Source organism: Poecilia latipinna, unplaced genomic scaffold, assembly GCF_001443285.1.
Source record: "Poecilia latipinna isolate Pla-1442-1.1 unplaced genomic scaffold, P_latipinna-1.0 Scaffold434, whole genome shotgun sequence".
NCBI classification, from domain to species: Eukaryota; Metazoa; Chordata; class Actinopteri; order Cyprinodontiformes; family Poeciliidae; genus Poecilia; species Poecilia latipinna.
In genome coordinates, this window is record NW_015113050.1 from 76,471 (window position 1) to 104,410 (window position 27,940).

General features: G+C 44.2%; 1 protein-coding gene across 4 annotated transcripts; it reads left to right on the forward strand.

Annotated features, from left to right (window-relative positions):
* Nucleotides 1–37: 37 nt before the first annotated feature.
* Nucleotides 38–27,940, forward strand: pcnx2 (pecanex 2). 4 transcript variants are annotated; one of them, XM_015038224.1, is made up of 40 exons: nucleotides 38–630; nucleotides 3,391–3,593; nucleotides 4,199–4,316; nucleotides 4,416–4,473; nucleotides 6,330–6,799; nucleotides 6,895–7,092; nucleotides 7,418–7,891; nucleotides 7,967–8,162; nucleotides 8,287–8,437; nucleotides 8,511–8,653; nucleotides 8,842–8,920; nucleotides 9,911–10,046; nucleotides 10,524–10,666; nucleotides 10,811–10,964; nucleotides 11,736–11,768; nucleotides 12,253–12,424; nucleotides 12,549–12,659; nucleotides 13,437–13,528; nucleotides 14,220–14,326; nucleotides 14,559–14,667; nucleotides 15,042–15,134; nucleotides 15,232–15,382; nucleotides 15,923–16,064; nucleotides 16,145–16,322; nucleotides 17,182–17,290; nucleotides 17,905–18,034; nucleotides 18,753–18,811; nucleotides 18,900–19,115; nucleotides 19,981–20,234; nucleotides 20,326–20,559; nucleotides 20,661–20,764; nucleotides 21,655–21,799; nucleotides 21,883–22,113; nucleotides 22,823–22,980; nucleotides 23,582–23,698; nucleotides 25,484–25,662; nucleotides 26,306–26,472; nucleotides 26,555–26,629; nucleotides 26,729–26,905; nucleotides 27,548–27,940. In XM_015038224.1, exons 1-40 carry the CDS (start codon nucleotides 478–480, stop codon nucleotides 27,719–27,721), a joined length of 6,393 nt encoding a protein of 2,130 aa, XP_014893710.1. In that variant the 5' UTR covers nucleotides 38–477; the 3' UTR covers nucleotides 27,722–27,940. The 4 variants fall into 4 exon arrangements, with proteins under 4 accessions (XP_014893710.1, XP_014893709.1, XP_014893711.1 ...); XM_015038223.1 differs by having other exon boundaries at nucleotides 39–630; nucleotides 14,217–14,326; XM_015038225.1 differs by having other exon boundaries at nucleotides 39–630; nucleotides 7,967–8,142; nucleotides 8,285–8,437; nucleotides 14,217–14,326.

Below are 27,940 nucleotides of genomic sequence, written 5' to 3' on the forward strand. Positions count from 1 at the left end.
GCGCTTGAGCTTTTGAGTGATAAGAACGCCATTTTGACAAGACAGGAATGCTAACAGTTGCCTTGTGAAGTGTAGATAGGAATACTGTTTGATTATGTGACTCGACGTCCTGCCATACCGCCTCACATCCCGAGCAACGAAGGTGGGACTCATAATAAAAACGACGGAGAGGGGAGGAGAAGGAGAAGAAGGGAGGGGGCTGTCAGTGCTACGCATCTGTAGGAGCGGAGGAGAGGGAGGAAGGGGACAGCCGAGCAGGTCAAGATGAGATCCGCGGAAGCAGCGGCGGACAAACGAGAGGACCCCGTCGAGAGAGACCGAGGATGAGAGAGAGGGCTCCGGGAGCACTGCTGCATCGCTCCAACATGGAGGCGCAGTGACAGCAGCTCACGTTAGAGGAGATCATCTCGTCGTAGCCTTGCAGCATCATCGTCCCCATCACCGTCCGTCCAGAAAGCCGAGCGGAGAGGAGGAGACATGGGCTCCCACGTTGTGCAGACCCTGCGTCAGGGACTGTGGGCATCTCTGACCGGCGGCTGGTACCACGACCCGGACCAGAACAAATTCAACAACTCCTGCCACCTCTATCTGTGGATATTCCTTCTGATGCTCCCCCTGTCTCTGCATCTGGTGAGCTTTTCGTGAGGGGATCGTGATGTTCAAGGCCGCGAAGGTTGCTGCGAGGTGTGTGTGTAGCAGTGTATGTGTGTGTGTAGCAGTGTGTTCATGCGCCCGTTTACTCCGCGTTGGATGAACAACCGAGGGATCTGCAGGTATGTGATGTCGCTCGCTGCAGCGCCCAGAGATTGCGAGGATCGCGGGTGGATGAAAAAAAACAACAACAACAACAACAACAACAAAAAATCGGGCAATGTCGCACTGTTTTTCCCTGCATGTAACGCATGGCTGCTCCAGGATCTGACAGCAGTGAAGAAACTGTGTTCATGATGATGGTGATGATGATGATGAGTGCAACACAGGCTCCATCAGTTATGATTATTTTGGTAAAAAGCATTTTACTTATATATCTGTTATTTGCCTTTATTTTCTGATTTCAAACATAACAAATATGCTGCTACCCCCTTAACTGAAGGTTGATAACATTATATTACTAAACGATACTAAAGTGAATCATTTGGCTCTCTGCATGCAACATCATGTAAAATCCAAGCTGCTCTAATAATAGCTGCCAGTCTTTTAGAGAACGTCTCTGCACACCCAGAGGCTGCTTTAAATAGCTCAAACTCACTCAGATTGAATGGAGAGCATTTGTCAACTTTAACTGTGAAGTCCTGCCACAGAGGATGTGTTTGACGAAGGTCTGGGCTTTGACAGAGCCATTCTTACACAAAAATATGCTTCGATGCAACAAAGCGCTGGTTGGTCTTTCCCCTGTTTATGAAATGTACACCCAGTTGCACTAAACATGCCACCATCATGTTTCACAGGGCAGAATCTGCGTTTCAGCACCACCTATAGCGTTTTGCATAGGCAAAAGGTAAAAAAGTAAAATAAAAACGACTTCTGTCAACTTTCTTTTTTTCTTTTTTTTTTTTTCTTTTAGAGTTTTAGCATCTTGGTCACTTGGTCTTGCAGACTCAAAAATTTGCATGACCAAGTGTTCAATATGTTTTTGTCACTAATTTCAGAAAGTGAAAGTTGTGGTTATGGCTTACAGATAGTGAAAACCCAAAATCCACTGTCTCAGAATATTTGAATATTACATGGGATCCATTTTGGAGTCGCGATTTTAATGTCGGAATGTTTTTTTGTGAACATTTGACCATCTACACCATCATGGGTATGTCTGCTGACTTGACAAATGTCCAGAAGACATTTATCGACACCCTCCACAAGTAGGGTAAGCATGGTTGCTCGCAGAGTGCTGCATACAAGCATTTTTATAGAAAGTTCAGTGGAAGGAAAACGTACGGTAGGAAACTGTGCTCTACAAACAGGGAGGATTGTTGAGCAAAATCTATTTGAGTACTTGAAGAAGCTTCTCGAATTGAATAGATGCCAGCATCATGAGCCACGACTCTTAGACAAATCCTACTTATGATGTGCAAATTTTGCATTTCTTATGGCAAGCCAGTCCTGAACCAGAGATGTCAGAAGAGTCTTCTATGGGACAAGGAGAAAAAAGGAGCACACTTTTTCTGAATCCTGACATTCCTGTTTAAAATATCCATTTTTTTAATGGAGCGCATGAAACAATGAGCCATAATAATCAAACCTGGAGAAATAAAAGCTCGGCATATTTCAGTTCATGTGTAATAAATATGATATACAAGTTTTCTGAAATAAGAAAAAAAATGTCAATGAAATATGGTGCTATTTAAAATTTTCCATGTGTATGTATGTATGTATGTTAAGTGTGCACATGGTACAAAACGTAAGTCTGCCTAAAATTAGCTACATTTGTTATTAGCAAACAGAATTTGAACACATACACATGGCACCTGAAATATCAGACCCTACGATGAAAAAATGTTTCTTTGAACCGTCTTGACAAATACTCTTCCTTTGTTGGAGTTAATTTTACTAGTTTTGCTCAAACTATAATTCTGTCTTGAATCATTTCTGAATCGTAGCTTGAGTAAAGCTAACAAAATCAGAGTCATTTTTAAAAACATTTGCTTCAGAGTGCTGCATCCAGTGAAGCATTTGGTTCACTCAACCTGTGATAGTGATTGTAATTTGATCAATCGTGCAGCTCTACTATCCGTCACCAATTGCTTACTTCTTCCTCTCCCATGAAGGCCGAATTTATTGAGTGTACGGCTAAAAGTTGCCCCGTCAGCAGATTCTGTCATCTGAACCGTGGATCTGTGCAGACGATCAAAGCCTGCGGGTTGCTGTTTTAAAACCTAACTTTGTTTTAAACTTCACTTAAACAGTGTATCCCTGATCTGTCTGTGTCCCTTGGGCTTTGTGAGGCTGTTTTGTTCAAGAATACTCTCCAACAAACCTGGGAGGCATTCGCAGAAAAGTTGGATTTAGACTGAGATTAAATCACACAGAATCGGTTAGATTTTGTTGATCAGGGTAAAAGGTTTCTGAATCCCAATGGACAGCACATGACCTGCTTTCTGTTCTGGTCTACCGCATCAAATGCTAATCAAATACACTGATGTTCGTGGTTATAAAATACATGATACATATTTTTTGCAAGGCACTGTACTGACATCCATTGTGTGCCTGCCAGAAGTCTTGCACATGAAGCTTGACTCATCTATTCAGACGAGCTTCTTTTTTTTTTGCCCTCAGCTTTCAACCTCCGTGAGAGAAATAAACTGCAATAATTCTCCCCATACCTCATATATATTACATCCTGATCTTCACAGCATAAACTTCAAGTCTTTAACATCTCCTTGCGTTCTCTTGCAGGCCCTGCCTCCTACCACCATGGCCCTGAGCATCTACTGCACCTCCATCACCGTCTTCTTCATCCTCATCAAGCTGGCCAACCACCGGCTGCACTTGATGTTCGACGAGGGCGAGGCGGTGGTCCGCAGCAGCCTCTCGGACCTCAGAAAGGCCCAGGAGAAGAAGAGCAACGCCTCAGACTCCTGCCAGCCGGCGAGCATCAGGTATGAGCGGGGAGGTCAGTCAGAAGTTGTAGAAAAACACGAGATTCCTGTCCAGCGATCCAGCCTTTCTATGGCCTCTGTGGATGAAGCTGCAGGTCTGTCTGGATGATAAATGTGGAACCTACACCAGGAGATTCAATCTCAGATGATGCACAAAAATATACTTTCAGCCTTTAATTCTCAGTTTGCATTTATTTTTTTTTTTCCTCAGCACTGTCTGTCTTTCAAATCGAATTGGCTTCATGATCGAGTGTCTAAGAGTGGAATACACACTCTCTCACTTTGTCTCAAGAGCCTCAGCGCAGCTTCGGCGAATGTCTGAACTAATTTCAGTGATTTTCGGTCAGCCTGTCTTGCTGAGACGTGCGCTCTCTGAGCAGAGCCTAATAAAAGGAAATCCATCACTTCTTTCACTCCTTCTTCTTCTTCTTCTCTGTATGATGTATTCAGATGAGATGAAACAAGCCAAGACGCAAACAGCTTCAGCCTCAACAATGATTTGTCCATTTTAGCATTCACGTGATTTTCTCTCAAAGCGAAGCAGTGATTTATGAACTTCCACCCGAGTCCTCACTGTCTCACTTCTTCCCGTTCTCCCCGAGCAGAAAGAGCAGCACGCTCCCCGACAGCGTCGCTATGACAACTCTGGCCCGCAAACGTCCCAGCCCGGTGATCCAGGTGACGCTGAAGCAGACGGAGACCGACCCGGGACTAATCGGGGTGGTAAGATGGACTTGCACATGGATGAAGTCACCGCCGTGTTGACCCTTTTTTTTTTTTTTACAACCTTGACTTGTTGTTTGTGAACTGTTCTCCATACAGGACTGCTCAAAGTCAGACGAGAGGAAATCTGCAGAAGGTAGCGGCCATCTTTCTTTAGGTTTGAACACACAGATCTGCAACACTTACAGGAATTAAAGTCAAACATAAAACATACTGTGGTGAATTTTTTTGGAGCCCCCGTTGAAGATGTGGAAAAATCTTAAATTAAAGTAATATTTGACTGAATTAGCATGATCTTGCAATAAAAAGGAACAAAAGAGCACTTAGTTTTGACCAAGGGATGATCTTTGACTATCGAAATCCATAAAAAGAATTAACTCCCCCCCCAAATCATCACAGGTCCCCGACTTTACTTGAAAGTGTGCACGGCATGCTACCCAGCCTTTCTCCCACTTGGCTCCACAGACGATGCGGCTTCACAACTTCCTTTTCTGCAAAACGCATCACAGTCGTAAATTATCCTCAGACAAACACAGAAAAGCTGTCCAGTTATCCTGCCAGCAGGCCCAGCTGACTGCTTCCAGTAAATTTATGACCTAATGCACCGGCAATTAGACAGAGCCCAATCAACCGGCTGAAAAAAAAAAAAAGGAAATTAAAAACAACTCTGGCGCATTGCATCAGATGGCCACGTGTTTGAAGAAAAATGTTTTGTTTCTGCTCCCAATATCATTCATCCTGCCTTCAAATCTGTGGTTTATGGAAGATTTATGTGTCTAGGGAGTATTGCTTTACTCGAGGATGCATTTATAAATGGCAGAATAAAAAATAAAAAGTCAGTGCACGGAAGAGAGTAGAGGGAAAAACCCATTTGATGAAGTCTTTTGGTGCATAAACACTGATTTAGGTGTTCATTGATTTTTATCCCTGGATAATTTATTGTGGCTTTGGAACTGATGGACATCCGGTGGATTGTGTGTGCAAACTAAATCTACTCCAAGTTTTCAGCTTAACAATAGTGAGCAGGCCTGACAGTTTAAAGGAGTTTTTCTGAAATCAAATTTAAAAGAACATTTTTGAGCTGCACCAAAACATCAGCTGTGGATCGGAGTGAAAAACTGAAAAATCTGATCTTTTTGTTTGTTCACTGAACACACCGTGTGCTGGGCTACCAGCTCTTACTGACAGCAACACTCTTTAAGGTAGAAGTTGGTGTGGAGTGAAGGCAAGCGTTATTTTCAGTATCATTGAGGTACATAAATAATGCTTTCCATGCTGTGGAGATATGACGTAGCTTGAATGTGTTTGGTTGTCTTTCATTGAAGTTACTTCAGGGTGTTAATCAGAAACCGTCCTCAGGTACGGAGTGGTGTTACTTCAAAAATTATATTAATAAAGTAGAACTAAAAAAAATTGTGAGGAAATATACATTTTTACTCAAGTAAATGTTAGGAAACTCCTGAAGTACAGAGCTGTGTAACGCAGGCCGCTCTCTCTCACACGTTGCTGCTGCTTCTAGAGCAAATATCAATTATTACTGATCAATCGAGGCAGAAAAGCTTTCTAAGGCTACGTTCTGGTTGTTATAAACGAATGTGAATATATGAGAGAGAAAAAGTTAAATGATGGTAAATTGTTTTATTTCCCTTTAAACATCAAATTGGACACAGCTATTTTTTAATTTAAGAATAATCTTATAGAAGAAAATTAATATGGGCCAAAAATAACATAAATTGTGAAAAAGAATGGAAAAAAACAGTTGAGTTATGATTTCTCTCTTAAAGAAGGACAAAAGATGCTTTAGTATGCTCTGTTATTTTGGGAAGTTTTTGACAAATTCCTGTCTTATCTTGACAGTTTAATCTTCAATCCATCTTGAAAGTTTTAAAAAAAGAGTTTTTGTTGTCTTTTTATAGCTCTTAAAGAGAAATCAGAGCCTCTCAACAATTACGTGAATAACTGTAGGATTACAGAGTGCTGTTCAAGTTTAAGTCTGGTTTGTTTTCTGTCCAGGCCGTGGCGACGCTGCTGCGGCAGAGCGAGCCATGGGGGAAGACCCTCGGTCGGACGCTGAACTGTCCCCCGACGATTTCTCCAGCCCCAATCCGGACCAGGACGCCCCGCTGCTGCAGGCCCAGCAGAGGTCCCCGTCACGATCCGCAAGGGAGGAAGCGGAGCTGGCAGAAAACGGAGCTGCTGCGGAAGACGGAGGGGACGTCCAGAGATCTTCGATGGGAAGTCGGTCAGGAGAGGAAACGACTCCGGAGAGAAACTTAAAGCAGGACAGGAGGGAGCAAAGGGAGGATGACGAGGCTGTAGACAGGGAGGAGGATGAAGGTTTGCCACCTTCAAAGGGAAGTGAAGATGAGAGCGAGGAAGGCAGCGAGGGCCTGAAAGAGAACTCGGACGCCAACAACAACTCGCTGGGGACTCCGAAGGATGACCAGGGCGAGTCCATAGACATCGCAGAGTCTCCTCCACAGGTGAGCTCTGCATGTTGTCATATTAAGGATCTTTGAAGTGGGGAAAAAGAAAAAAAAACCCTCATTATTCACTCCTTTCCTGTTCTGCTCTCTAGGCTGAGCTAGAAGAGGAGGAGGCGTACTGTTCCGATGAGATCGAGGTGGTTCTGGTGGATAACTCCAGCCCCGGTCCGGGGTTGGCCCACCTGGACGACAGCGACACGGTGAAGATCATCATTACCATGAGCTGTGACCCCCAGACGGCCGCTCAGCTGGAGGAGAGCGTCAAGCAGAGCCTGCTGGAGAACGCTCAGGTACGACGCAGGCAGCGCCGTCGCCTAGCAACAAGAGGACCCTGGGTTCGAGAATCACGATTTGCGGTCAAACATGAGGTTGTGATCTGTTTTGTCCAGAGGTTTGCCCATTTAGGGCTTCTTGCGACTGTGACTCTGTGGGTAGAGTAATCGTCTTGTGATCGGAAGGTTGTAGGTTCGATTCCAGCTTCTACCTGCCACATCTCGATGTGCCAAATTGCCGACCAATCTGTGCGTCGGTGTATAAATGTGCATTTGTGGGTCAAACTGATTGCATAAGTCCAGTCCATTTGCATTAGATGTGTCCCTGTTTGTGCCCTGCAAGGCTCAGAAGGATGCGGGAGAATGTCACATCAAGATCCCCGTCATCACCTTCGACTCCCCCGAGGAGGAGAAGGAGGGAGAGGAGGCGACGGGCTCAGAGGACGAGCTCACTCCCAGACAGCCGCAGCAGGTCACGAGCCAAAGCGAAGAGTTTCACCTATGCAGAGAGACGATGAGTTCGGAGTCCAACACGCTGGAGTGCCCGGACCTGGAGCAGGAGCAGGGCAGGCTGCTGATGAACGAAGACGGCACGCCCAGCCCGCAGCTGACCAACGACAACAGCTCGTCTGGCGTCGACGTCCGCTCCCACCCAGACGACACGGACCCCCTGGAGCCGATCGTGGACTCACAGGGGTTCCTGCGTCTGCCTGCGATGGTGGGCCGCTACGGGCCGGGAGGAAGGACCCACATCCGAGGACTGAGCATGGACAGCGGGAAAGACGCCGTCCTCCTTTCAGACCGCCAACAAAACACAGTACGTTAAATGAACTCTTCTGTCTATGCCATCCATCTGTGAAATGCACTCAAACCTTCTTTCCCTTTTCACCAGACCACGATGACCAGCTCCAAATCCGACCTGGAGGCAAAGGAAGGCCAGATTCCCAATGAGTCCAACTTCTTGGAGTTTGTTTCCTTGCTCGGTTCCCTCAGTATGAGAGGAGGCAGCGCACAGGAAGAGGAGGAGAAGAAGAGCAAACAGAAAGTGGACCCTGAAAAAGAAGAAGAAGAAGAAGAAGAAGAAGAAGGTTAAACCACTAAACAAAAGATAGAGCTTGCATGCTATACTGTCAGCTCTAACCCATTAGTGCTTGCAGAGGAAAAGAAAAGCAAAACAACAAAAGCTGGTATCTCCTTCTCTCCTGTATTCAGATAATCGGAGTGCAGCTCTAGGGCCGGATCCAGCAGCAACAGACACCAGCACTGACAACAAATCAGAGCGACCCAAACCACCCACCAGTCTCCTAACGAACCCACCGCAAGCTATAAAACCCACGCACATCCCCATCGTCTCTCCTGACAGGTAGGCGTGCTCGTGAAGTTAGCAAAAAATACCAGTCGGATTCACACAAAGAGCTCTGTTTTTCCTCTCGTAGTCCGCAGACGGACAGAGACAAGGATCCGGACTACGACTCCCTCCCATCTCAAACCTCTCAGTCCGAGAGCTCCATGCTGCAGGTCATCTGCAGACCTGAGGCCACCAATAAAGAAGAGGCCTACACCTTCCACACTGTGCATAGTAAGAACCGGACAGTGTTTTCATCTGTAAAACTGACATCCGTGGATTCAGTGTGTTTTACGTCTAATTGCCGGCTTCAGAAAGCAGGCGGATTAAGTAGCATTTTCCAACGTGTTCAGCCAAATGGCTCACCGGTGATCTCACATCCGAACAGGACGATCTGAACGTCTCTGTGTTTGTGTGATTAGGAGACAGACCTCGGAAGCTGTACGCAGAGAGAGCCCTCAACCTGCCGCTGGGAGCAGAGCTCATTACAGGCAACATGTGGTACGCAGACCGCTGATTCCCCGCCATGCAGCAAGCTCTCCTCTCCGTTTTCTCCTTTGCTCGCGCAAGTTTCCCTCGTTGTTCTGACGCATTTCAACCTGCATGTTCTAGAACACTTCCACCTGTTCGTCTTATCTTTTCATTTTTTCCAACCTTCTGCACGTCGCAGTATTCGTACCATTGAAACTTTGTTGTGCCACAGCCACAAAATTCAATGTATCCAATTGAGATTTTATGTGATGGACCAACATAGTGCATTTTCATATACTGAGTCCGAAATTGTTGCCTGTTGTTCCGTTCAAAATAGCCGAGGCTTAGATGTCAGTTTTAAAGTCTTGCTAATGGATAAATAATTTACTTCAGGTCTGGACTTAGTTCTCAGCCACTGGGATTCAACCTTTTTGCTACCCGGGCCAAAATGGTCAAGATCAGAGAACTCGTTGCCCACAGAACCATATCCTTTTTCTTAAAAAAAAAACAAAAAAACAACCTAAAATAAAAGCAAAAAAATTATTTATTTTTTAATCTGCTCAATAATAAACTAAACAGAATATTTCACTGAAATGAAAAAAAGATACATTTAAAAGCCCCTAAAAAACTGAAAAGAGATTTGAATCACACCCACCGGCCACACAAAATCATTTCGAGGGCTCCAAATGGCCCAGGCGCCACATTTTGGACACATTGCAAATCTGAATGTATGCAGTGTTTTTCTTTTTTTACCTGTGAGCCTCAGTTTCACATCTTTTGCACTCTACAACATCCCCACAGCTTGATCCTGCCACCACCGTGCTTAACAGTAGGGATGGTGTGTTCAAGGTGGCATCCGGTTTTTCACTTTTCTCCACTTGTAGTGTTTGGCATGTGGCCCAAAAGTTCTGTTCTGGTCTCCTGTGATCTGAGCGCCTTCCTCCACGTGTCTGCTGCATGGCTCTCTGTAACAGCCTTTGCGCGTTACCATGGTTACAGTGTGATCTGTTTGTTCTTCAGCGACCTGCTGTCGACTTCGTCCAACTCGGAGTGTCAGGACGGCGCAGCGGGCGCTCACACCGACTGCCCCTTCCAGCGACGCATCATTCCCGCTCACAGGCTGCGGCCACGGAGGACGCACCCAGAGATCTTTCCGGTCTTCATCTTCTTCTTCAATTACTAACTAAAACTATAGGAAAATAAAAAGTATCTAACAGTGCTATTGCTGTTATTTTATCTACTCACTTTCCTCCTTTTACAAAGTGATTAACTGATGTTGTGTCCATTTTCTTTGCGTTTTTCTTTCTTTCTTCGGCTTTCTTCTTCCTTGTGACTATTTCCTTACATTCTTTACTTCCTGTATCCTTCCCTCTGTTTTTTCAGTTTTCTTTTCCTTTTTTTGTGTCCTTCCTTCCTTTGTCTTTTTATTCCGAGAAGCTGAGTCTAGAATCGTCTGGAATGTTTATCTACTTGTAAACATTGTCTGGCTGCTCTGCCCATCCTAAGTATTTTCACTAAATGAAGAACAAACATGTATCCACATTCTGGAACATTGTGACACTTTCTGTTGTTCCTCATTAAAAGATAACCAGGATCTGGATATGTTCATGCTTTTGATTTTTTTCTGTGGCAGGAGGAAGACTCCTTGGATGAATCTTCGGAGACGTCCACGCAGGAGAAGCCGACCCGAAAGGTTTATTACAAACTCCAGCTGTTTCCCGGGAAGTGGGTCAGTGTTTTGTATGACCGTCTGACCCTGCTCGCGCTTTTGGACAGGTAACTCCCAAAACCTCCTGGATCAGATCTTACATACTCTACAGGCGACAGTGTTTGTGGTTTAATCTGTTTTGGTCAGTTGTGACAAGCGGCGCCACTGCTGTGACCCATCCCTCTTCCTTTCCATGTGCTGTTTTCCGAAAGAAACCAGGATTTTCTGGAGAACGTTGCGGCGGTCTTCATGGCCTTCCTGGTTTCCTTTCTGGGTTTTGTGCTTCTCAACCATGGATGCTTCAAGGACTTCTGGGTCTTCCAGTTCTGCCTGGTCATCGCTAGCTGCCAGTACTCCTTGCTGAAGGTAAACAGGGCCGTATGGTGAAGGTGTGTCAGCCTGCAGAGCAGGTTTGTGATCATACTGCATGTGCAATATCGCATTGGAGTTTTAACAACATATTTTAACTATACTTTATTCAGGATCGAATGACTGTACCACGAGCAAACTGAGGGATTTTTAAAAGCAAGAACTGTCTGAATTCTTAGTAGATTCTTTCTCACTGAAATTAATTCAATCATACCTGGAAATATTATTCAGCAAACCTCAAATACACAGTATCAAGGTTTTTGTTTTTTTGTTTGTTTTTGGGTCAACATTTTGTGCAGACAGACATCTACCAGTTAGCATGTCTTGATATCACTTGTGGGATACCACAGGGGTCAGTTTTGGGAGCCGATCTATTTGTTGTGTGTGATTTTTCTTTTGCTTCCTCCAATAATTTGTTACATTTTTTTATATAGTTTGAACCAATTAGCATTATTTTTTTGACATAAATAAATCTTATTAAAATTATACTTTGCGTGGTGTCACAGTTTGAAAATTTACACAGAGGCTTAATTTGAACCGAGGTGCAGACAAGAGGAATGAAATGAGCTAGCTGCTTTGCTCTGATGTTACTATTACAACCATTGCATTTGAATGCTTTTCATTAGCTGCTGCCTTTTGCTGTCTTTGGAATTTCATTCATTGTTTTGTATATTTATAATCAGTAAGCTCCAACTCTCAGCCTTGACCTTTGCTTGACCCTGTGAGGCGTTCTGTCTGAGCTGAAGTCCAGTTTGTTTGTTCTTCCAGAGCGTCCAGCCAGATGCTGCGTCACCAACGCATGTAAGTCTGCTGTTTCTTTCTGAAATATTACAAACCCTAACCCTAGAAACATGTGAACACCCTGCATGTCGCTCTCCCTGTTTGCTTGGTCTGTCTTAGATATTTGACACCACAATAAAAAATAATCTATTTGAAGGCACTGAAGTTATATTTACTAAAGACAACCTCCTTCTGGCTTCAGGTCCTGTTTCTGTCAAAGCAAATGTAAAAAAAACACAACGTCTTAACAATGAGTACACATCCTTCCTGTTTGATATGTGTTACTGTATTTTTGTGGCTATGTTTGTGGGGACTTTCCATTGACTTCCATCATTTCTACACCCTAAACCTTACGCTTATCCTAACCATTACATACCTAACCCTAACCAAAACTCAATTCACACCTGAGTCCTAAATCTAACCCCTGAGCCAAAAACAACATGTCTCCTTGTGGGGGAACAGGATTCGGTCACAAACACATGCGTGTGTGTGTGTTTGTGTTCAGGGTCACAACCAGCTGGTGGCCTACAGTCGAGCAGCCTACTTCTGTATTTTCTGCGCTCTGATTTGGCTGCTGGAGCAGCTGCTGAGGAGGAAGGACCTGCCGGTCTCCACTCTGTACGGAGTCACCATCATCTGCTACGATGTGCTGAGCTTCGTTCGGGACGTTCTAGTTGGTAAAAGGGCATATCATAAGCGTACTGTAGTTTTGTTTGCTTCAAACTCATTTCCTGTTTTAAAAAAAGAAAGGCTGTTATTTCTGCTAATTACTAAGAAATGTTTGTTTTGCGCGTGAACCAGGTTTTACCTACTGCTTCCCGTTCGCCTTCCTGGTGGGCCTTTTCCCTCAGATCAACACCTTTACCATTTACCTGCTGGAGCAGATCGACATGCACTTCTTTGGAGGAACGGGTCAGTAACGGCGATGAATGAACGTCTCAGAGTTGAGCTTTAAAGCGTTTTTCTCATCGTGTTTTGCCACATTCTGTTATATGTTGACGATATTACGCCACAAATCCCGGGTGCATCAAATTAATCAAACCTTTGAGAGTGTGAGTTGGTCAGATTTATCCCGACAGTGACCTCGTATCATTGTCAGATTATAATTCTCATGTCAATAATCCCAGATTCATGCAGAAAGACCCCTTTGCGTAACAATATATGAAGCTAGAGCAACTACTACTGAAACTTTGGTGATTCCTGCCACTTGGTGCTCACCGCCCAGCATGTTTTCTTTACACAATGCTAATATTTGAGGAGGGTGATGAATAATGACGTTGTTTATAGAGCACAGGTGAATACAATACTCTCTGCTCAAAGTACAAAAATATATTTAAAAGCATCAAGAAGAAAAAGAAGCCGTAAACACGTTTTGACAAGTATTAAGTCCACTTTGTTTATGTGTTACCATGGAGACTAGCCTCAAATCTGGGTTTAATATGGGTCACCACCAAGTGTGCATGTGGGTTTGAAGTAGGTCAAAGACTATGTGGGTCAAACAAGTAAATATGTTGCTCTTTGGTCCCTGTAATCCAGCACTTATCTTTGTATAAGGAACAAAAATTTCAAAGAAAGAATTAAGATTAAATATTCCGCGACAGGTGTCGACCTGCTAGTTTCCTCGGTTGTTGCTTCTAGCAGCTGCTGTGTGTTTTTCACCACATCCTCCATGTCGTTTGTGTGCCTCAGCCGCCACGAGTCTCATCTCAGCAATCTACAGCATCCTCCGCAGTCTGGTCGCTCTGTCTCTGCTGTACGGTTTCTGCTTCGGAGCGCTCAAGGTAAGTCATTTAAAGGGGCGGTACTACGTAAAATTGACCTTTTTGGAGATTTACGTCATGTTATAATGTTTGTTCCCTCATCAAACACGTTCATGGAGTGTTGCTTTGATTCTTTCATGCATGTTTGAGAAATCCTTTAATCTCCCGTGGCAACTATTCTGGTTCTGGTTGGACCCAGAACCGCCTTCCCGGAGATGCAGTTTCCAAGCTTCCGAGTGTTTCGTTCAACTCCTTCAGACTAGCCATCAGCAATTAGCAAACACTTTGTGGAACTGAGTTCATTATAGGAGCTACTTCTCAAAGAAACACTGGGCAGAGCTTGAGAAAGAGTAAGAGTATTTAAAGAAACAGAGCCCCAATTTCAAGGCATTAAATTACAAAGTCATAAAATTATTTTAAGTCATATAAGATATAGCAGTTTTAAAACAACTGAAGGTAACATAATCACTCGATTGAGCTGTAAGATGACATTATGCAGCTGGAAAACATAATACCGCCCCTTTTGCAGAAAGAAAGCTCAGACCTGATTCAGTCTGCATGTTTTCCTTAAATATTAAACTTAATCTGAGTAAATAGATGGGCGCCATGTAGTCCACACCAGATTGCAACTAGGGGGAAAAAAATCTTAGTTGTTAAAAAAAATATGGAATAAAGATAGGTGTGAGTGTGTATTTGTGTGTGTCCATAGGAGCCGTGGGACGAGCAACACACCCCTGCCCTGTTCTCTGGGTTCTGTGGCCTTCTGGTTGTGTTTTCCTATCACCTCAGCCGGCAGAGCAGCGACCCCTCTGTGCTGCTGTGAGTATCTGTGCGTGTGTGAGTGTGTTTAGCTGGTTTTAACTGGAAGAGTCACAATAAAGTAGGATGAATACATGTGCAGTCAAATTTTATTCCTATATCATTTACACGATCATATTATTTTCCTATTTTGTGCTACTTTGTAAATACGCCAAAGTCTTTGGTTGTAATGTGACTAAAGAGGACCGAGTTATAAGGGAGTGAGCGCTCTTGTTTTTATTATTTTTTTTAGATCGCTCATCAAGTCCAAATTAATGCCCGCTCTTGTGGAGAGTGAAGAAGAGGAGGAGGAAGATGCAGACATCAAAGACCCGCTGCCCGAGAAGCTGCAGAGCTCCATGGTAACCACGGAGCGACACGCGCGGTGGTTTGGGTTCATCACCCGGCCACTGGACCCACTGACACACTAATCCAACGGTACCGCCTCACAGTAGCCGCAATCAGACAACCGGTGCACGTAATCCCAGAGCGTAAAGCAGCGTTTGCAGTTGATTAGTGCAGGTGATTACCGGGTAATCTGTGACACGAACCTCTCCAAACGACATTTACAGAATTAGCAGGGATTGGGAAGCGCTTCACTTTCCTCCGTCTGGTCGCCGAGAAATGGGAAGCTAATTACAAACAGCGTGAAATATGAGCGTGGAATATTCTAGAGGATTACGGGTAATTGGAGCCTCCTTTTTTATTTTATTTTATTTATTTTTTACATCCGCAGAAGGAGATTCTATTATCGGATTTGGTGGTTTGCTCCGTCGCCTACATCCTAACCTTCGCCATTACGGCGAGCACTGTGTTCCTCTCTCTGAAGGTCAGCTTCCCACTTGTTTTGTGCTGTGATATTTTATTATTCTGTATAATTTTTTACCCTTCCTGACGAGGTTTGCTCTCCTCCAACTCACTCGCAGCCCTTCGTGACCATCGTGCTGTACGCGCTCGCGGGGACGGTGGGGTTCGTGACCCACTACCTGATTCCTCAGCTGCGGAAGCATCACCCCTGGTTGTGGATCTCTCATCCGGTTCTGAAGACCAAAGAGTACTACCAGTTTGAGCCCAGAGGTTTGCGTCGTTTCGGGCTTTGAATTAATTTATTTGAACCGTTTTCATTTCCAGGGTGGAATGATGATTCCCTTTTCGGTGTTTTAAATTGAAAGGTGTTTTTTTTTTATGCACAATTTCGATGTCGATTTTCTATTCACACAGGGTGAAAATCATTCATAGAGGTTGAAGTTGTTTTTTTTTTTACTTTTACAACCAGTAATTTTACTATATTTGGTTAAAAGTCTCTTAGGAAATTGGAGAATGACCTTTTTCTGATGAAAAACATAAAACAATCCAAAGTCCCGCTCTTCAAAAAAAAAAAAAAATTTCACCCAATTTTAATTAAAAAAAAATCAATGAAGTTGTTTGTTGTGTCATCATTACACAGTGGAAAAAAAACCAAACACTTCAAATCAAAAATAGCATTTAAAACACCTGATTGGAAGTGAGCCGTATAAACACGACCGCAAAACATTTAGCGTCCCGGGTTTTTGCTAATATTTCTCATCCTCAGAGGCTCTGAGCTCCTGTGAAACTGTCTCCCTGCTCCTGTTTCAGAGGACGCCGTGCTCATGTGGTTCGAGCGTCTGTACGTGGGGCTGCTGTGCTTCGAGAAGTACCTGGTCTACCCCGCTATCGTGCTGAGCGCCCTCACCAACGACGGCTTCGCCCTCAGCCACCGCAAGAAGCTGGGAATCCAGTGAGCGGACGAAAACAAACTCGCCCGACCCCCGTCGGCCCGCTTGCCTGACCTCTCTCGTCTGTCGCCGCTTTTTGCAGCTGCGACGTCCTCCTGACGACAGTCGCCGGGCTGAAACTCCTGCGCTCCTCCTTCTGCGACCCCAGCTTCCAGTTCCTCACGCTTCTCTTCACTCTCGTGTTTTTCCACTTCGACTGTCCGCACGCCTCCGAGAGCTTCCTGCTGGACTTCTTCGTCATGTCGATTGTCTTCCACAAGGTAATTGGGCGACCTCCGACCTCCTACCTTGTTTAAAACGTTCACAAACAGAAACATTTGGCTTGTGCAAAGCCTTTATAACAAAAGGTGTCAAACCTGAGGCCCATGGGCCGAATCTGGCCCGCCACAGCTTTTTATGTGGCTCTCTAGACTCCAAACTACATCAGAAAGTCCTTCCAGTTTTTCCACAAATCTGCAAAATTCACACAAAACCAACAAATCTCCGCATTTTTTTCTGACTTAATGCAGATTTTCTCAGAATTGGTCAAGTTCTGGTCTGTAACTGATATGGCGAGTAATAAAAAGTCACATTTAACCTCATATATTAGTGTAAAAGTTACTTGCAAACAAATTGGCACCACACCATCTGTAATTCTGAATCCTGGAGTAACAGCTATTTATTGATATTTTAACAGATTAACTGGTGTCGTCAATATATTCTGGCACAATGAAGAAGATTCAGATTTTTGACGAGGCCCAAAATGAAAGTGAGTTTGACAGCGATGCTTCGTAACGTCCCGTCACAGGGCTGTAACTTTCCTCCTTACGCGAGGATTTGCTGTCGACTTTTAAAAAACCCCCGTCTCTGGTGAGTTTACACCAGAGGTCAGACTGCTCATCGCGCTCAGCCTCCAAATCCAGTTTGCTGATATCCCTGTAGCTCAGGAGAAGCTTATCCAACATCGCAGCAGAGGATCATCCCCGCCGATGCAGCCCTGCTAGAGGAAAACCCTGCTAGAAAACGAGGCAGAAACTTATCACGTAGCTTAACAGGTTTTAGATTTATTTTGGGTTTTGTATGAGGAGTGAAATTTTACTTCACGTGAAACTGTGTGTTTGTTTGTTTTTTCCTGTCCAGATGCGTGAGCTGCTGCTAAAGCTCCACTTCATCCTGGTTTACATCGCTCCCTGGCAGATCGCCTGGGGCAGCGCCTTCCATGCCTTCGCTCAGCCTTTCGCCGTGCCTCGTATCCTTCCCCAAACACTGCGCCGTTATGGCTTTTTGTTTCTGTTTTTCCTTTTGTTTAGTCACATTTAAATGTTCCAGTCAGATCGCCAAATAAATTGTGGCAGGAAACTGAGACGGTTTGAGCTGTGACTTTCACCTCTCATGGAAGTCGCTTTGTTTTTGTCGAATCACAAATTCACATGCTCCAGTCCGAAGGAACTGAGTTGGTTAATTACAAAAGGTTCAAAATGTGTGTATTTGAGCATTACAAATACACACTAGTTACAATGAGTGAGAATAAAAAGTGTGCAACAACAGACATGTGCAGATAAAAGCATAAATGTTATTCAGAATGAACAAATAAAGCTGAACAATCAGGAGTGGGTCATGAAATTGCAACCAAAAGTGTGCTTTATTGCAATTAATTCATGCCTTTAAGGAGGGAGTCGCGTATCTGAAAACTGAATTCACTTTATATAGAAATGTATTTGCCAATCTGAAACGTTTCCGTTTGACAAAACAGCAAAAACAAAACAAGTCTTGAAGGAAGCAAATACTCTTCTTTTTGCTGTACACCATAGTTCCCACACGTCGCTCCCACCTTTTTACTTCCCTTCACTTCTTTCCGTCCAGACTCAGCCATGTTGCTGCTGCAGACTCTGCTCACCACCATCTTCTACACGCCGCTGGCGCCCTTCCTTGGCAGCGCCATATTCATCACGTCGTACCCGCGGCCCGTCAAGTTCTGGGAGCGAAACTACAAGTGAGGCCTTTTACCGAGCGAGAGGCGTTTTGTCGGCACAGCCTCAAGATTTCAGAATGAAGCTGTCCTATCAAGCCTGTCAGCTTATTTATTTATACGCCTTTCTTGATTTATTCATGTAATGTTTACGCATTCATGAACAGAACTGGCTTATCTAATAGGAAAGTTGCTAACAGGAAAAACAAAAAAAACAAAAAAAAAAACACCTTCTGAGCTCCTTCTAAAGCTGAGCGAACCACCGACGCGCAGCAAATCTTCCCAGTCTGTCTCCTCTCACTTATTTATGAGCATTTCCACGAAAGACATCTAAAAATACTCTGACGGCTTTGTTGTGCCGCCTCTCTCGGAGGCTATGTTTAGAGCCAGAATGAAATCCTGGACGCTGCAAATCGCTGGCAGCCTCAGCTCAGCGGGGGTCTGATGAGAAAGTCGTCAGTCTGAGTCCTGATACGCGGCTCTGGGGAAGGATGAAGACCGTTCAGTTCGCTCCGCTCGAAAATCCGACTCCCACATGGTGTCACGAAGCAAACGTTTAGGTTTCCACGTAAAATTATTGCACGATAGCAAAGGGGAAGGAGACAGTTTTTTTTTTTTTTTGAGTTTTTTTTAAAATAGAAGTCTGTAGCCATATATTGGCCATTTTTGCACAATATCTTTGTGGCGAGGTCTGAGTGACAAACATGGCTCACGATCCTGTTCCATTTCCTGTTCCTGTCAGCACAAAGCGCATCGACAACTCCAACAGCAGGCTGGTGTCCCAGGTGGACAAGGAGACAGGTTTGGTCACCGTAGTTCTTCACTTCTCTGTCGCCCCAGTTAAATCCTGTCAGAACATGTGACGTTTTCTCTCTGCTGCCCCCTTCAGGTTGCGATGACAACAACCTGAACTCGATTTTTTACGAGTACCTGACTCGCTCACTGCAGCACTCGCTGTGCGGGGACCTCATGCTGGGCCGGTGGGGCAACTACAGTGCCGGAGACTGCTTCATCCTGGCCTCTGACTACCTCAACGCCCTCGTCCACCTCATTGAGATTGGCAACGGCCTCGTCACCTTCCAGCTCAGGGGGCTGGAGTTCAGAGGTACAGCTGGAGCTCCTCCTCACTCAGCTCCTCCAGACTAGTGGCAGCAGCAGTTAGCAAACAATCTGCCGGAGCTGCCCGTCTACACCAGTGGACTGTTATTTAGTCCATTCTTCTTTGCAAAACAAAGTTGTGCTGTTTTATTTGAGAATCTCAGAGTAAACATGGATATCATTGTTTTGTTTTTTACACTTTACAATCATGCACTATTTAGTGCAGGCCTGTCAAATAAATTTCACATAAAATACTCTTAAAGGGGCGGTGTTACGCATTTTCCAGGCACATAGTCCCATATCACAGCACAATAAAGTAACTATGTTGCCTCCAGTTGCTATAAAATGGTTTAGAGTGTAATCACACATAACGGAAAACAAATTTGACTTTGTAATTTGGTGCCTTGAAATTGGGACTGTCTCTTTAAGAAGCTCATGCTCTTCAAAACACTCCCCATTCGTCATCACAACTACGCTTCTCTGTGACATTTACAGAGGAGTTGGACTGCAAAAGTGCTAGTTATATAGAAAATAGACATTTTCCCTTAGTATAAGTTATAAAATGAGACAAATTTCTTGTTCCACTGGCAAATTGAGTACTTTTTTCATCAAAATTAGGTATTTTTAACTTAAAGCAAGCTCCTATGTTGTGATGTAAAGTTGCTTGTAAATTAGTTTTGTCCTTTTTTAAGTGCACTAAGGTTTTATGCAAAGAAACTAGACCAAACATACTTGGTGAGATTTAGTGTTTCTGCAGCGAAGACTCAGCCAGTCGGAAAACTTCTAGTTGAATTGGACTTCATTGAATTTGAAAGGGTGTATAATCTGCCCGTGTGTGTGTGCGTGTGTGTGCGCGTGTGTGGTTGTCTCAGGCACCTACTGTCAGCAGAGGGAGGTGGAGGCCATTACCGAAGGCGTGGAGGAGGACGACGGATGCTGCTGCTGCGAGCCGGGCCACCTGCCTCACACGCTGTCGTGCAACGCCGCCTTCAACCTGCGCTGGCTGGCCTGGGAGGTGACGGCCACCAAGTACCTGCTGGAGGGATACAGCATCAGCGAGAACAACGCCGCCACCATGCTGCAGGTGTACGACCTCCGAAAGCTGCTCATCACCTACTACCTGAAAGTAGGTTTTTGCTCTCCGGCCCGAAAGCCCCGAACGAGGGGTGCGTTCAAGTGGTTCGACTGCTCCATCTCCCCTCCGTCTCCGCCCGCAGAGCATTATCTACTACCTGGTCCACTCGCCCAAACTGGGCGCTTGGCTGAAGGACGCCAGCATCCAGGAGGCGCTGCAGTCCTACACCAAGTGGCACCACATCGAGCGGGACCCGCAGGTGTTCAGCGTGAAGATCGATGAGGACTACGTCCACTGCCTGCAGGGGGTGACGCGCGCCAGCTTCTGCAACGTCTACCTGGAGTGGATCCAGCACTGCGCTGGCAAGATGGAGACGGTACAGACCGACCCACGCGCCAAGGAGCACACGCGGTGACGTGAACGTCTTTCTCGCGAAGGATTCGTTGTTTTGTTTATGTTTGTAATTTGATGTTTTAGCCTGTGGACAGCGACGAAGACTCCCCTCTGGTGACGCTGTGCTACGCCCTGTCTGTCCTGGGAAGGAGGTCACTTGGCACGGCGTCGCACAACATGTCCAACAGGTAAAAGATGATGACGCACGTGTAAGGAGAGATTACTACTTTTCATAGATGTGTTGGTGAAAATTGGCAAGATTCTGTGTGGTAAAATGAAAAAGAACAACAGAAACTTTCCTAAAACTTCTTTGTTTTGAGACAAAAAGGACTAGGAAGCATATATTTAACCTATTGGAACAAGAATAACTTTAGAAAGACATTTTTACAGTAAGGTCAGTTGAACACTAGTGTTTTCTGGTTAAATATAAAAGTGTTAACAGTAACTACTTATTTCTCAGCCTCTGAAACAAAAGTGATTTGACAGAAATTACCTTTGCTATGAATTAATAAAATATAGAAACTAAACTGATCAGACAGAGTTTTCACATCACAACTTGGAGTTTTAACAAACAGAATAAAGATATCCAGAGCTGTAACCAGTTTTGGCATCTGGATCAGAATATATCCAGATGCCACAAAAAGAAATAAAAAAAAACTCTGGCCACCAGGGTGTATCTTACAAAAACTTGGTAGTTTTCGCAAAACATACCCAAAACCCAATTTTTTAATTTTCTTTTGACTCGTCAAAAGTTGATGCAAATATTTAGACATTGAAGTCTGTAGTTCTGCTCTGGAAAATGTTTAGGAATCTTCATTTTATTTATCATAAATTCCTTTAGTTCAACCTTAAACAGTTGGAGCTTTGTACCGAGTCCTTTCCTGCAGCTGCAACGAAAGACCAGAAGAGGGCGCCAACAGCTAAATCCTAAAAAAATTGAAAGATTTTTGTCAAGAAGCTTTTTTCTTCATCTAGTTTATTATCAATATTGAAATATTGTCTCATTTCAAGCTCTAATGTAGCTGCTTTAATTATCTGAGGAACAAACAACAACTTCTTCTTCTCTTCCTCCATAAAGCCTGGAGTCCTTTCTGTACGGCTTCAACACCCTATTTAAAGGCGACTTCCGCATTGCCACCAAAGACGAGTGGGTTTTCACCGACCTGGACCTGCTGCAGAAGGTGGTGGCACCTGCCGTCAGAATGAGCCTCAAGTTGCATCAAGTAAATCCGACTCCAGCAGAAGAATCTACTGTGGGTGATTTGAGTCCCCGGTGGTTCACCGTTCACTGTGACTGTCCTTACAGGACCACTTCACGTGCCTGGAGGAGACAGAGGAGGCGTCCATCCTGTACGAAGCCATCACGAACTACCGCAGCGGCCTGGTGATCTGCCACGAGAGCGACCCCGCCTGGCGTAAGGCGGTGCTGTCCAGCCGCGACACGCTGCTCACCCTGAGGCACATGATTGACGACGGCACCGACGAGTACAAGATCATCATGCTGTACAAGCGCCACCTCAGCTTCAAGGTCATCAAGGTAGCGGAGACGAGCGCCCTGAATGCACCGTCACCACTGTGAGACACAGTGGTGACAGGATTATGCTGTGATGGAAGCTGTTTGATGGAGCAAGACAGGGAAAGAAACCCGACTAGAGGCTGTGAAGGACTTCATGCTGGAGTGGATATTCGCCTAATATCAATATGGCCTAGTCAAAGTTCAGATGTAAAGCCACTTTAGAGAATGTGGCAAGACTCGTACATTGATTTTCACAGATCCTGTGTATTAGATCTGCCAAACTTTGAGCTATGATTTAAAACATAACTAGGACAATCTGGTTATTTCATATTAGTTCTATCTAGAAAATATATATTTTTCAACCATTGAAAATTAAAAAAAAAAAACCTAAGATGATATCTAAGAAAATAATTTAATTTACATAAGGTTATTGACATGTTTTTCACTCATTCTATTTTTACCACGTGTTTCATAAAAATCCATTCAAATACATGGAAATTCATGGCTAGCTTAACAAAACGTGAAAAATGAGAGCAGCATACTATATTTACCAACTTGACCAAACTGAAAGATTTTTTTTTACTGTATTACTTCTGTTAGTTTAATGTAATAATTCACCAAAATGACTTAATAATATGAATTCTGGTCGACTGTCAGGCCAGCGTCACATTTTGGCTAACGTTGTCGTAACGAATAAGATGCTGAACATTTATCGGATCTCTCTCTGCAGATCAATAAGGAGTGTGTGCGCGGTTTATGGGCGGGCCAGCAGCAGGAGCTGGTGTTTCTGCGGAATCGCAACCCGGAGCGCGGCAGCATCCAGAACTCAAAGCAAGCGCTGAGGAACATGGTCAACTCGTCCTGCGACCAGCCGCTGGGATACCCCATGTAGGCGTGATCCACCTACATGCAAAAAGATAGTACCAAGTATTTTTAGACTAGTTTCTAGTGCAAATTCAAAGACAAAACTGACTTAAAAGTAACTTTTCAGCAACATGTGGGAGCTTGTTTTAAATGAATAATTGCTTTAATATCAATAAGAAAGTTCCAGTTGTAATTTGGTAGATAATGACACTTTTAGTGCAAAGTTACACTAAAAGTCCACAAAAAATATCAGCTTTGCATTAAAAGTGTAATTATTTACCAAATGACACTTCATGATAAACATTCATGAAGACTCCTTCATGTTATACAACAGTGTCAAATCAGTCACATGCCTTCAAGTATAGTGTTACATTTTTCCAGCGTTAAAAGTGAAATAATCTGCCTCATTAATAAGGAATTAAGCTTCTATCTCCTGTTAAATAATTACTTACATGCTAGTTTGGTCTTGTATCATGTGTACATTTGCAGCAGAAATATTTTAAATATACTTGGTAAAATTGTGTGTTACCAAGTACGTAAGCTGACTTGTCACGTTGTTAAATTCAGATTTTGTCCCATCCAGACGTAGTATAAAAGTAAGACACTTTTCTTTATTTTTTTCCAGGTACGTGTCACCGCTGACGACATCGTTTGCAGGAACACACCGCACACTCCGCAGCATCGGAGGAGGGGCTCTCAGCTTGGACACCATTCGTTCCTGGCTCTGCTCTAAATGGTTGCGGTCAGTTTCCATCCCTCGCTCCACCAGCCGGCTAAAAGCTCCTTGGTCAAATTTACTCCTTTCTGTCCTCCTCAGTTTAGCATCCTTACTGTAAGCAGAGATCAGACTTTATTTAGTTTGGTCACGAGTTCATTTCCTGAGGTTCCCCGAGTGAGACCCTGTGCATAAAAGGCTCACTTGAATTTATTTTGGCCTGTGCGCATGAAGACGTTCAAGGTCCTTCCAGAGACCACATGACTTCCATGTGGACGTGAACTCAGCTAGATGATCACTTCAGGGACACAGCTCCAGTTCTGCGAACACTTCATAAAACTGAAACAAACCGTTTGAGATAATGCAATGCATTCATTTCATTTTGTTGTAGTAACGATTAGTTCTTAGATGTGGTTTCTTGTTGTAAGTGTTGTAGTCTCTAAGCTCAGCAATTGCTGACATTTTAATTTTTTGGTGGATGCTAAAAATATGTTCTAAATACCTGAGAAATGTTGGAGCTACTGCAGAAACCAATGGTGGAGAAGCAGAAACCGATGGTGGAGAAGCAGAAACCGATGGTGGAGAAGCAGAAACCGATTGTGGAGAAGCAGAAACCGATTGTGGTGAAGCAGAAACTGATGGTGGAAAAGCAGAAACCGATCGTGGTGAAGCAGAAACCGATGGTGGAGAAGCACAAACCGGTGGTGGAGAAGCGGAAACCAATCGAGGTGAAGCAGAAACGGATGGTGGGGAAGCAGGATGGTGGAGACACAGAAACCGATGGTGGAGAAGTAGAAACCAATCGTGGTGAAGCAGAAACCGATCGTGGTGAAGCAGATACCGATGGTGGAGAAGGAGAAAGCGATCGTGGTGAAGCAGAAACCGTCAATATTTATTGAAATTTTGGCTGATTGCTCCAATTATTTATAACAAAAATGTTATATTCATTCATGTCAGGATAGTATCATTGTGATAGGAGAGCTGGGAAAGCAGCCATGGGAAAAAAAAAAATCTAGTTTCTGAGTACTACATTCGTCAAACCCATTGTTTATAGAAGTTCTCTGGAAATCTTCAAAAGTCGCTTGAGCCATTTCCGAAGGCTTGGCTCTTTTAGAACTGGAGGCGAGCTATAACGCGCATTATGCTAACCTCATAAAGCGCTCATTCAGCTGGTTGTGTTATAGGATGAATTTCTCTGGAAAAGGACTGCGATGTAATTGTTGTGCTCTGGCTCCCTGCAGGCTGACTGAGTGCTTCACTGAGGATTTACAGATATTGACTCCCAGTGCGGGAGAGGGCCAAGTTAATGTAGTTTTAAATACACATACAGGGACAGTGAGGGTGCGTGTCTGGGAGACGGAGATTACAGAGAAGATGGAGAAGCAAATGAACTTTCTGCTCTTGCAGCTGCGTTGCTTTTTATTTCTCTCTCTTTTTTAACTTTTTTTTAGCTTTAATAAATCAAGTAGTCTCTGTTTTGCTGCTGATCACTGTCAGATATCCGTCTTTGCGGCTGCACTATTCTCTTTCGGGTTTTCTCAGGACCTAAATGTCTTTCCGGATAGGACCGAAGTGTCTCTGAGATCACGTCTTCATTCGAAGGTGTTGCTTTATTTTCACCGAGCATTAAAATAGATTTTTGTCTCATCATTCAGAATGTATTTTCACACACGTTCGCACAGTTACGTAACATTCAGCCACCTGGGATTGTCAAAGCTTGCAGATTTTTTGATGGCGCGTCGCCGTCTCGCTTCTGCAGCACTGACATAAATAAATAAACAGGAGGTCTGTGTGTGTGTATTTGTCCTGCAGAGTGCGTAAGGACAACCTGACCAGCTGCAACAGCGGCGTGAACATGGAGGATGTGGACTGCGGTGCCGGCGGTTCCTCCTCGCTGAGCCACAACCGGCCGTCCTCCGTCACGTCCAACAGCCTGAGCCTCTACCAGCACAGAGCGCGGACGACGCACAGCCACAGGCATCACAACACGGGTACGTGACCAACACACACATGTAGACAGACACACACACACACACACACACACACACACACACCCCTCACTGCACCACAAGCCATAGAGCGTCTCTGTGGTGCCTTTGAAAAAAAAGACTTAATTTGTGCTTTTGGTTTTACAGAAATGTGAAAAAAAGTATCCGTCCCTGATCAATTTCCTCTGGTTAGATGTTTCCTATTGAACACATTTGTAATATCAGACTAAGATTAGCTGAATAAACACCATAAAGCTCTTTCCAAGTGATGCTTACATTTGTTAAAAGTCAACAGTGACTTAAACCAACCAGGAGCATTTCTTTATTAAAATTTAAAATATTTAAAAACGGCACTATAAAAGACATTACACATAAAATTTTACACATTATGAAACATTTACTAAATTTAACTAACTTTGTAAAAATGCTTAAAAGCTGGTGTCCTGGTATGAGCTTGTTCTCTGAGAGTGATTGGGGTTAGGTTTAATTTTTACAAATTTTCATTTTGTAAAAAGACAAAAATGTTCTTGAATAGAAATTGTGTAAAGGATTAAGGGATAATAAAAAAAAGAAGCTCCATATAAATGAACACGTCTCTGCATCCTTTAAAGACTTGATTTATGTCTCTGTGCTTCTGTTCCCTCAGGAAGGAGAGAGTACCGCAGTCGGTCTGTGCAACCTCAGAGTCAACGCCCTCCCGTAAGCAGCCAATCAGGTCCCATCCTGGACTCTGGCTCCGCCCACGGGCTGGTCCAGCGTCTATCCAACAGTCAGCTGTCCTTTAACACTTCCATCGCCTCCATTTTCTCTCAGGTAAACACGTTTGTTCCCATCGACCAGCAGATGCTTCAGTGAAGTCTCTCTAAAGGAGTGACTAGATGTTTGTTTTCTTCAGGTCCCTCGTCTGTCCGGAGCAGGAGGGATCAGCTCTCAGCTTCAGGCAGCGCAGCATCAGCAGCGCTCCAGTCAGGTGCCACCTTCATCTACCCCTCATTCACACTCTCTACATAAAAAAAAAAACACCATCTCAACGTTTATTTGGATTTTTTTCCCCCACATCTCGTCCCAGGTCTCTTCATCTTCGTCCACACTCAGCCTTCTGTTCGGGAAACGCAGCTTCTCCAGCGGCCTGGTTATCTCCGGCCTGTCCGCTGCCGAAGGCGGCAACACCACCGACACGCAGTCCTCGTCCAGCGTCAACATCGCCGTTGGGCCTTCGCACAGGTCCAGCAGCAGAGCCACGCAGGTTAGGACGACGTCATGGAAGCTTGTTGTGATGCAAATGTGAAAACGTTTTATTGGGAATTTATCTCACAGATCTACATAAGTCTGAAACTTGTTGCATGCTGTTTCATCCCTCTTTTACGCCGATACCCCTAAATCAAGGCTGTGCAACCTGTGGCTCTGTAGCTGCAAGTGGCACCTTGGACCTTCCACAATGGTTTCTTAATGATTTGACTAAAAACCAACACATTTTTTAAAGTCATTGCCCCACAAACGAGCATTGATTCTGTCACTATCCTAAAATCATTTTTTGCCAATTTCTTTGTTCTTTTTTTGCCTAAAATATCTTACGGAAAGAAATAAGCGGTTATTTTTTTTATGTATTTTTTTCCCCCAAAATCATTTTTGTGTGATTTCTATCACTAACCTGCACACAGTAACCACATTTAATCATATTTTCATATTTATTGATGCTCTCATTGAACAATCAGTGGAGAGAATAGGAAAGCTAACAATCATGAGAATACGTGGGGTTTTAAACATTATTTAGAATATATCATGACAGCAACAAATCAACAATTTTATCATAATAAGAAATTTATCTCAATAAATGCATAGGTCTGCAGGTGCATTAAATACCTAAACGTCTCCGTTTCTCCTGCAGTGGACCTCGGAGCCATACGAGAGCATAGACGCATCCAACTCCAACGCCGCCGTGACGGTGAGGGAGGGCGGCCAGTCGAGCGATCAAGGCTTCAGCCAGGGACTGGACAAGACGCAGGAGGAATCTGCATCTGCCTCAACAGCTCCGGAGCCAGCTGATCAAAAGACTGTCTGAGAAGAGATGGAGGACTGTGTGGGAAGGAACACATGCATACAGAATGGAGAGAGAAGGAGAGAGAAAAAGAGAGAGAGAGAGAGAGAGAGAGAACCCATGCACACAAACCTGTCTTCTCCCTTTATCCTCAGCATGTGGTCTCACCTTGTTGTTTGAATGTAAAGTCTGAAAAAACAGATCTCTGATCTGGTTGATGAAATAAATACATTTTTGAATGAA